At 34.3% G+C, this 11,330-nt stretch overlaps 1 protein-coding gene across 1 annotated transcript; it reads left to right on the top strand.

The window, feature by feature from the left end:
* Positions 1-571: 571 nt before the first annotated feature.
* Positions 572-9,879, top strand: LOC140436237 (facilitated trehalose transporter Tret1-like). Its single transcript, XM_072524934.1, has 2 exons — positions 572-861; positions 8,526-9,879. The coding sequence occupies exons 1-2, from the start codon at positions 717-719 to the stop codon at positions 9,860-9,862; spliced, it is 1,482 nt and encodes a 493-aa protein (XP_072381035.1). The 5' UTR covers positions 572-716; the 3' UTR covers positions 9,863-9,879.
* The last annotated feature ends 1,451 nt before the right edge of the window (positions 9,880-11,330 follow it).

Genomic DNA, 11,330 nt, shown 5'->3' with positions numbered 1-11,330 from the left:
ATGGTTCTCTTCTATTCTCGACTCTATAACTGTCTCAAAGAAAACAAGATATCATCAATATCTCGTTTTATCTAATCGAAAAGTTTAAAATAATTTCTATTTGCAATAAGTTTTTTAAAAACAGTTGCCGAAAACAAATGTAAAATATAATTTTTGTTGTACACAATTGTTGTTAAATCCCATATAAATACAATATTTAATTCATTGCAGGTGTATAGGGCAAAAAAGGATGCTAATGTTTAGTGAAATATTAAGTTTATTTGCTAAAGTGGCAAACAAATGAGATGTTAATAAGAAACATTGTTAATTTGTTTGTGAACATCCTTATTTAACATGATTTTTCATCAAATAGGAGCCGATTCCATAGACGTTTTATTACGTAAGTATATTAATTTTTTAACAACTAAGAAAATATCTTAATAAGCTTCAAATCTAAATTCCAAACGATGTTAAATACAACGTACTATGTGAAAATTTATAACTTATTTATTCTTGCTAAAACATCTTTATAACGTTTAAATCTTAATCAAAGAAATATTGTTCTAGATCATGTCTCCATTGTATTGTCAGGATTACGTATTTGCAATGGACTAATATTAAGCGACTTGTTAATTGTTATTTTAAGTTTCAGTTTAATATTTATAAAAAATTGTTAATAATGCGTTTTTACTTTTTAAAACTGGTTTTTCACGTACATAACATAGGTTAAGGTCAGAATGACTCTAATTAAAGAAAACAGTAAGACTAGCTCACAAGAAATTAAATATACTGCAGTTAGTGTAGAAACTCGACAAGAATACAAAGTAAAAAATACAAACGAGAAGTCAGATACATTATTTTTGTATTTTACTATAATCACAGGTAAGGCAATTATATTGTAAATACAGTTTTTTATTTTTATTGTAATTTTGCTTGCGATTTTTATATTGTTGTATTGGTTGCTAGTAACATCAGCGTAATGTCATCAGCGTAATGGAGATTGTTGATGTATTCTCCGTTAGTTCGAATTCTTATCTCCAGGTTCAAGTGTTTCAGTGAAAATATCTTTAAAGGATATACTAAAAAGAGTAGAAAATAACACATAGGATTGCGTTAATTTTTGCATGATCTTTATATTTACGCTTCTCCAGTTTTCCTTCACAACGGCAGTAAATATCCATTTACTGATCTTGATCAATAGTCAAGATGGAGCTGTAAATGTAGGTTGTGTTAATGGGCTTCTATATATAGTTGTGAAAAATAGTAATAATTGTTTGTTAATAGTTAAAATTCATCGTATTTATTCTTCATTAAGTCACGATATATGAAAATTTAAGAAAAACCTGTGTCGGATCAGGAACATCTTGAAAGTCAGGTTAAGCGGCTTGAAACCGACGTGAAAAGTGGCATTGAGGAGATCAAATCGCTTATTGATTAAAATACGGATGCGGGTATTGCATTTAATCCCAAAAGTAATAATCTCTTGGACAAAATTAAAGTGCTCGAAGAAACTTTTCAAAAATTTCCTTGATAGTATTAAGAGCGTAGGCGCAAGATTTCGGGCCAATGCTTTTTAAATGCAATCATTTTTTTCGAATCCTGACAAAACTAACAAATATTTTTAAATGAAAGACTACATTATTACCGAGGGCCGAAAGTCCGTTAGAATAAACAGAAAGTATTTTTGAATAAGATAGTTGAAATTAAAAATCACACTAAATTTTCTCTTTTTTTCACCCCTGTAACTTATTAAAATAAACATTATAGAAGTTTTCAGGGACTTTCGGCCCTCAGTAATAATGTATTCTTTCATTCTGCGTTTAGATTTTTCAAAAATACTTATTAGTTTTTTTAGGATTCGAAAAAAATGAATGCATTTAAAAAGCATTGGCTCGAAATTTTGCGCCTACGCTCTTAAGGCTTATCCTCGAAAATCCTAACGGTAAAATTCAGTACGATATCTATTTCAAAAATATCTTTCTTTACGAAAACACGAAGAATATTCTACACGTCATCTTGTACTAAAGTTGGGCTTTTTACCTACTTACAACCGGACACCCACCCCCTGTAGTGAAAAGTCTTGGGTCTATACAATAAAGCGAGCGGGAGATCTTCTATTCAGTGCGGTTATGGGGTAATTAGAATAATACGAGTATACCAGAGTAATATTATTTATTAAATAATTCATTCACAACTTAGCAAAGGTACATACAGGTATGTATAACAAGATATTTTGAGGTCACAGTATTGCCGAATTCGTTTTTTTATGTCTTATATTTTCTTTTGTTTTTTTTTTGTTACTTCTTTACTGACAAATTGGCTTTTAACGTAGAATTACAGTTCGATGATAAATATTCTGAAATGTAAATAGTTGAGATGTGGCGAATAAAAACATTCGTGAAATTAAAATGAAAGGATTTACGTCTATTAATAGTGCGATTTATAAAATTAGTACTTGAAGCCCAAATCGCGGGAGAAATATGTGCATCAGTTTTCAAATATTTATTATTTACTATATAATTTCTAAATTGAACCACTTTCACTTCTTTAGGTAATAATGTATCTGTTTTGACAACTAAATAGGTAATTAGACAAAATAATGAGTATTATTTTGAAATTATTAATTTCAAAACAGGAGTGTAAAGAATTAGAAGGAGGTAGTCCGGGCCCAGTTGAACGGTCAAGCTTATTCCAGTGGAAGCAATACGGAGGATTATTTTTCATTTTGGCTCAGCTGACATGCTCTCTCTAGCACTACAACCCATGAAATTGTGGTAAAAAGCATGCTTTTATTTACACGGTTGTGAAACGAGACGATTAACAGAGACATCGAAGAAAGATATGAAGCCGAACTGGATGCAATAAAGTATGAGAATAGTAGGTACAGTCATGGATGGCATACAACGAAAGCAGCTCAAATGGTACGGACATGTCCAATGAATGAAAGACAGTACCTGTATGAACACTTATTGTTTGATTTAGTTTTGGCTCTTCCTAAACACAAAATTCTTGAAACAGTCAACATTTTCAACAATCATAATCAACTGTTACGATAGGTGGTGACGTGTCGTATGACTCAGAACGGTAAACATGTTTATTACTAATATGCTTATTCATTCGAGTATTTTCGAAAAAGAAGATCGACGGGTCTCCCTAGGCTGAATAAAACCAGTATGGCGTGACCTTCTAGATTTTTTCGCCAAGGGTCAGGTCGACATCCTTCGACGAGATTCTAGTTAACGGTGCTTTTTATATAAATACGAAAGTTTTTAAAGAACAGTTGGTTAGTTTTGAAGATTCGCGGTCGCGATTTAGTTGTAGCGTTCGGATACATAAATTATGTAATTATTAATCAAATAAATTGTTGATATATATGATCGTGCTTTTTAATAAATTAAAATAAGAACAATATAATAAATTAGTAAAGAAGTAATAAATAAAATATAAATAATTATAAATAAATAAAGACATTACACAACATATACAATTTACAGTTGAGGAAGAGGTATATAATTCTCTACCATTCCTTGACATGAGAATTGTAAGAAATACAGACAATATGTTGAAAACCAGATGGTTCAGAAATCCCATATGTAGTAATAGATTTATAAGCTATTACTCTCAACATCCAAATAAGATGAAAATGAACCTTATAACAGAATTAAAAGAACGTGCTTTAAAGCTTTCTCATCCAGATTATCTACAAGAAGATCTTCAAAGAATATTGTTGGTCAATATCAATGCGGATTTACTGCTGCAAAATCAACTATACATCAAATTCAAGCACATGGGCAGATTCTAGAAAAGTCACTAGAATATAACATAGATACACACTATCTCTTCGTCGACTTCAAAGCAGCCTATGACAGTGTTAAAAGAATTGCATTATATAATGCAATAATAGACTTTGTTTGGGATCCCACCGAAGTTGGTTAAGTTGACCCAACTAACATTGCAAAACGTAAGCTCGTGCGTTAGAATTGAAGGAGAAAACTCTACATGCTTTGACGTTAATGATGGTCAAATACAGGGAGAGGCTCTGGCGTGTCTCCACTTTGCGTGACATAAGTGTAATTCCTCTGAGAAAAGGATGGAAGACAATTATCAGAATTATGTACTTTCTAAACGGTCTCGTGTTTAACAATAGTTCTGAGAGTGAGACAGAATAACTACATTAACAGGTAGTAAAAGCATTAACAATAAATTAAATATACAAATATCCGAAAACGACATTAATTATTGTTATCGGATTGGTAAAACACAAGATCCAATTGTTAGTTGAAGTAAAGTACGACCAACGGCAGTGATGTTTATAAACAGATGGAAACGAGATTTAGTGTTTAAAAATAAATCGAAATTGAAGGGCAGTGGATTAGTTGTAATAAAACTTCCAATAAAAGAGAATCAAGCTATTTATAAATACACGTGTAATAAGTTTGGCTACAACTGCTGCTGGTTGTAGGTGGTGCGAAGAAACATATTACCAGATTGGATATTCTTCTTCTCATTGCGCCGTCTTCTTTCGAAGGTTGGCGATCCAAATGGCAATTGTAGTTTTGGAAACTGCTGCGCGAAAGATCTCTGCGGATGAGCGGTCGAACCATCTCCTCAGGTCTTTCAGCCACGAGTTCTGGCGTCTTCCTACTGATCTTTTGCCCTGTACTTTTCCTTCCAGTATAACTTGAAGTAATTCATATCTTTCGCCTCTCAGCACATGACCCAAGTATTGCATTTTCCTCTCTTTGATTATTCTTAGTAATTCTTTTTGTTTACACATGCGACGAAGTACCTCAACATTAGTAACTATTTGTACCCATGGAATCCTCAACATTCGTCTGTATATATACATCTCAAAGGCATCTATTCTTTTTTCTATTTCAGAGTCCATTGTCCAACTTTCACAGCCATACAGTAAGATAGAAAAAACGTAACATCTGATCATTCGGATTCTAAGCTGTAGACTAAGGTCTGATCTTGTAAAAATGTTTTAATGCTCATGAATGTTTTCCTTGCTTGTTCGATTCTTGATAGGATTTCTTTTTTTGGATTACACTGACTATTGATATTTGTTCCCAAATATTTTATGGAATTTACCTGTTCTATTATTTGACCCTTGGCATACACCTGTACGTTTATTGGTGTCTTTGAAAATACTAAAGTTTTAGTTTTGGAAACGTTTATATGTAAACCGAACATTTCGCTGTGGTGAACTACCGCATTTATTATATTTTGTAGTTCTTGTGCGTTGCTTGCTATTAAGACGGTATCATCAGCATATCTGATGTTGTCTATGCTGATTCCGTTAATCTTAATTCCGCCTTAGACCTCGTCTAATGTTTCTCTGAATATAGACTCCGAATACAAATTAAAGAGTAGCGGTGATAAGACGCAACCCTGTCTCACTCCTCGTCGGATTTGTATGTCTTCGGATGTTGTGTGCTCTATTTCAATTGTTGCCGTTTGGTGCCAGTATAGTTCTGAGATAATTCGCAAGTCTTGTTCGTCAACTCCAGTTGTTATCAGAATTTCGATCATCTTTTGATGGTTAACGCAGTCAAATGCTTTTCGATGGTCAATAAAACATGCATATACATCTACATTCATGTCTCTGCATCGTTGCGTTAACACATTTAAAGCAAAAAGAGCCTCTCGTGTTCCCAATCCGTTTCGAAATCCGAATTGAGTGTCACTCATCTGGAACTCGCACTTCTTGTAAATTCGTGTATGGATAATTCTGAGAAAAGTTTTAAGGACATGAGACATCAAGCTTAATATTCGATAATCATCGCATTGTGAGGAATTCGATTTTTTTGGTAATGCTACGAATGTTGATTTTAGAGAGTCTGTTGGTATTTTACCTGTGTCATATATCTTATTGAATAGTGCTGTTTTTAAATCTATTAAAGCTTGGATATGGAAGATTCAAATTTAGACAAATCAACCTGTGAGTAAAAAATATATTTGTTGCATTGTGGCTATTAACAAAATGTTGAGTCGTGGGGCTAACTGAATGCTATTTTTGACAAACAAACACAAGAAATTTACGTAGAGTTATAGTTAACTTTTTATTTTGTTTTATTTTTAATTAATTGTTTTCTGCTGTTATTATCGCAAAAATAAATGTACAGTTCTACGAAAAGTGACAAAAATTTAGAAAAATTACATGTTTCTGGAAACGTTCCGGGGAAAAGACTTAAAGAACGGTCACTAACCAGGTGGTCCGAAACTCTGATCAATGGAGAAAATTTGTTGGAGTATTGGAAAAAATCACGGTTCTCAATAATGGAAACACGACAAAAGTGAGAGAAGCGAAATTCGTGTAAAATATCTATCATCATCATCATCCAGCCCCATTTTCACATCCATTGTTGGATATATTCCTTCTCCAAACGTCTCCAGTTTCCTCTATCTCTAGCTGCTGCAATCCAGTTTGTTTCTATTCTCCTTAGGTCGTCGGTCCATCGGGTGGGTGGTCTGCCTCGACTTCGCTTGTCGGCTCTTGGTCTCCACTCCAATAATCTCTTCGTCCATCTTCCGTCTTCCATTCTAGCAACATGTCCAGCTCACCTCCACTTTTGTTTATTGATTCGCAGTATAATATCGTCTACGCCAGTTCGTCGGCGTATCTCCTCATTTCTCACGCGATCTTTCAAGGTCAGGCCCAGCATTGATCTCTCCATTCGCCTTTGTGTTACCCTCAGTTTTTCGGCAGTAGCTTTCGTTAAAGTTAGGTCTCTGCTCCGTAGGTCAAGACTGGTAAGATGCATTGGTTAAATGCCTTCCTTTTCAGGTGAATTGGGGTATTTGTTTTAAAAATGTCTCTCATCCTTCCATGTGCCGCCCATCCCAACGTGATTCGTCTATTTAAGTCGCAGGTTTGGTTGTCTCTGGTTATTGTAATTTCATGACCCAAGTATGTGTATTTATCGATTAATTCTACCTTGTTATTGATCTGTATCTCTTCGCTGGGAACCATATTGGTCATCATTTTGGTTTTCTCGAAATTTATTTCCAGCCCAGTTTCTTGTAGTAATTCTTGTAATTCAGTTCTTGGAGCATGTCTTTGATCTCTCCCAGATTATCTGACAGAAGCACGATATCGTCCGCAAAACGTAGATGGTTTAATCTTTCTCCATCGATGGATATTCCTTTCTGTTGCCATGTTAGTTTTTTAAATGCATACTCAAGAACGGTAATGAACAGCTTTGGTGACATGGTATCACCTTGCCTGACTCCCCTTTTTATCTTTATTTTATTAGTTGCTGAATGTAGACTTATGGTTGTTGTGGTATTTTCATATATATTTTTAACTATATTACAATATCTGTGGTAGACCCTGCAATCTTGTACTGCTCTTAAGATGGACGGTAGTTCCACTGTATCAAACGCCTTTTTAAAGTCTACAAATATCAATGCCAAGGGACGGTTATATTCGTTAGTTTTTTCTATCAGGGTTTTTAGACACTGCAGGTGATCGTTTGTGCCGTAATTAGGGCGGAAACCGGCTTGTTCCCGAGGTTGGTAAAAATCCAGCTTTGTCTCTAATCTGTTCGTTATTATTCGGGTGTATAATTTATAAAGATGGTTAAGGAGACTGATTGGTCTGTATCTTTCCAGGTCTGCTATATCTCCCTTCTTGTGTAAGAGTACAGTTATTGAATTATTCCACATTGTTGGGATATTTTGATTCCATAGGCATAGATTAAAGAGCTTTTGAATTTTGGTTATCAGTACTGAGCCTCCTATCTTTATCGCTTCCGTGACGACACCGTCCTCCCCCGGAGCTTTGTTATTCTTCATCTTTTTTAGAGCCTTGTAAATTTCGTCCAAGGAGATTTCTGGGATATCTTCGGAACCTTGATTTTGAACATTCCTCTGCTGATATTCAACTATATCTAGGGTCGATTGGTTGCTATATAATGTCTCATAGAATGATTCCACAATTTGTAACAAATGTTTTCTGTTTGATGTGATGTTGCCATTTTTATCCTTGAGTTTGACTATTTGTGAGTTTGCGTCTCATTATTTTTATACTCTTATTTTCCTCAATGGTTTTGATGATTTTCTCATCTTTTTATTTTCTTAGGTCTTTTCTGATTTCTGTTGATACTTCCTTGTTCATTTAATTTATATCGTCGTTACTAGAGTTTTCGTCGCTTCTCAGTATTCTTCTTTGTTCCATTTTTTTCTGTGTTTCCAGACTAATTTTTTCTTCCTTCACGCTTTTTGGGCAGCATTTCTTTTGAGCTTCTGTTATTGCTTCTACTATTATGTCATTTAGGATGTTAATATCATTTGTTGATAATTTTTCTTGAAGGAATTTACCGATATGATCTTCAAAATGTTATTCGTTGTTTGGATGTGTCCATATGTTTATTTGCTTCTTTTTTATCATATTGTGTCGTTCATAGTTGGTATTTAACACAATGGTGGCTCTCACCATACGATAAAATATTTTAACTATAAAACAATTGCAGTATTCTATTTATTTGCTTATTAATTTTTGTGTAATTTGGATTTAGGAATAATATTTTTTTTATTTTTAGGAGCACTAACATGGTTTGTAGGAGCAACCACAATCGTTTGGGCGTCACCTGCAATTATGAAACTAAAATCAAATGATACGAACATTAACCCGCTAGGAAGACCCATATCAACCAAAGAAATTTCCATGTTACTTGGAGTACCAGGGATAGTGGGTCTAATTGGTTCCATTCTTCTCCCTAAATTAGCTGATTATATGGGAAGAAAAAAGGGTTTACAAATTACTTCATTCGTAATGTTTCTAAGCATAATTGGAGCATCATTCACTCATAGTGTTCTTACATTAACGGTTTTGATTACCTTTGTGGTCACTTTCTTTTTTGGCGTTTGGGCAATACTTCCCATATATCTAACAGAAATATGTGAAAGTCATAATAGAGCAAAATTTAGTTGCATCATGACACTATGTATTCCTCTCGGTCAACTATATACGTATTGTATTGGACCCATTTTTAGTTTTAAAACTTTTACATTACTAACTGCAGCTCCGTTGATACCTTTTTTGGTGTTGTTCTTTTTTGCACCAGAAAGTCCAGTCTATTCATTATCAAAAGGCAGGAAGGAGGAATGTTTAAATGCTCTAAGAAAATTAAGAAGTAATAAATCTGAAAAGGAGTTAGAAGCCGACTTAAATCAAATAAGTGAAAGTTTAACGTCTTCTATACAATCTAAAAATACTAATTTATTGGCATTATTCCGTACCAGAGAGACAAGATTAGGAATGCTACTGGGCTTTCTACCCATCACTGTACAGTATATGTCTGGAGTTCCGGTATTTATGCCACTTATGGCACCCATCCTTAACGAGTCTGGTTCAAATCTGTCTGGAAATACTTTAGCGATTTTTGTAGGAACTGTCAAAGTAATAAGCTATGGATTTACCTCCATTATAGTTGAAAGGGTAGGCAAGAAGAGATTGTTGGTTATATCATCTGCAGCAGCAGCGATTCCAGTAACAGTTTTGGGTATATTTTTTTATTTCAAAAATAGTGGCTCACCTTTAGTAGTACAATTTCAATGGATTCCACTTGTATGTGTCTTGGCATATTTCTTCTCTTATTCTTTGGGACTTGGTCCAATTCCTCTTGGCCTTATTGGAGAATTATTTCCGCTCGATGTGAGGTCTACTGCCACAGCTCTAGTTATGACAGCAGTTAATTTTATCGTTGTATGTTATATTTCAGGTTATCCATTAGTAGCAGAAATTATCGGCAGTCATAATTGTATGTGGATCTTTGGATTAACATGTTCTTTAGGAGCATTTTTAATATATTTCTTTTATCCAGAAACTACTGGTAAGAGTGTTCAGGAAATTCAGCAGATTTTAAAGAGCTATTAATATTAAAATATTTAGTTGCTCAGTGTAATATTTGTTTTACTTATTTTCTCTTCTTTTTTTTTTAAAAGAAAGGCGCAGTCGATATAATTTTCAATAATCCGCTTTTTAAACCTAACTCTAAAATAAGCAGGAAATGATAAAGAAATATCAATCTCCCAATTTTTAAAAATATATCAAGAAAAACACATTATATTTTATTACTATGGGATAGAGCTAGAAGTACAGATATACGATGTAGATACAAGGCGGAAAACATCAAGAACTGGGTAAGAAATAAGAGAGTAGAATGGAACGATCCTAAAGCCGAATGACAACAAGACAACAAATAGATTAGTAAAGGCCGTCAAGAGACGGTTCCTTAATAGGAAGACGATAAGTAGGAAGACCACGAAAACGATAAAACGACAACTTACTGGAGGCACATTGAAAAACAGACGGAGTTATGTCTACATAAAAAGAAGAAGAACAAGAAAAAGAATAGTTCTATTTAATGCAATAAACAAGACTAATATAAGTGCTCATTGTATTTTCTTGCACTTTTATTTCGCAGTTAAGAAGCAAAGTTAATACGAAATTTTTAAAACATTAATAATTTTTAAGTCAGCGCAAGTTTTATTGCGCAAGAATTATTTGAAATGTGTAGTTCATGGTCCATTAAGTCAGACGAGAATTGTTTGACCTACTCAACTGTAAAGATACATATAGGTTAGGGTAGGATGGCGATGTGGTATTTATCTATCAAGGAATGCACATAAAAAATGCCAAAAAAAATGGGGCCTGTCGATAATAATTTAAAAGACAAATCCTTTTAATAGGAGCTAAAACCATTCTTCATACTATGGCATGCTGGACATGCCATACAGTCTGTAGTCAACACCCCGAGGTATGAGCGGGAACACAAAGTGAATAAATACTCATACGCTTATGAAACGCACCTGGCGGATCATAAAGGCCTTCACATTTTACTCTTTTTCAACTTGTCTTGAGTGAAATGTCTTAAATCTTTCCTATCAGCCTCTCTTGGCTAACTCTTGTTTCTTCCGACCCCGAATGGCGATTAGGTTTCCGAAGGCAGACGGGTCACTATATTTCCTTCTACTACAACTCTAAAACTCGCCAACACGCTTGGCCAGCGCGGCGTTTCATGGCCAAATTTCCCCTCATGATGGATACATCAAGTATACGGCCCTCAGTCCCCGGCGGTTCCAATTTCCCTGACCAAGGTGGCGGTCAGAATAGTGTTGAAGCAGAGGGTGCTAAGAATCACCGGAAGAGATCAGGCCACCAAAACAAACGACAAATGCATATATGTGCCTACAATGTACAAACTTTATCAACAGAAGCATCAATGATAGAACTGGGGAATGAACTACAACACATAAAATGGGATATAATCGGTATAAGTGAAGTTAGGCGTCGAAAAGAAGATTAAATAATACTTAAGTCTGGAAATATGTTCCATTTCAGA

The sequence above is a fragment of the Diabrotica undecimpunctata genome, chromosome 3 (assembly GCF_040954645.1).
Source record: "Diabrotica undecimpunctata isolate CICGRU chromosome 3, icDiaUnde3, whole genome shotgun sequence".
In the NCBI taxonomy this organism is placed as follows: Eukaryota; Metazoa; Arthropoda; class Insecta; order Coleoptera; family Chrysomelidae; genus Diabrotica; species Diabrotica undecimpunctata.
This window is presented reverse-complemented; position numbering and strand designations above follow the sequence as displayed.

Coding starts and splice junctions, on each gene's coding strand:
- LOC140436237 (XM_072524934.1), top strand. CDS start 717: ATGACTCTAATTAAAGAAAACAGTAAGACTAGCTCACAAGAAATTAAA. Junction 862..8,525: donor GTATTTTACTATAATCACAG/GTAAGGCAATTA, acceptor TTTTATTTTTAG/GAGCACTAACATGGTTTGTA.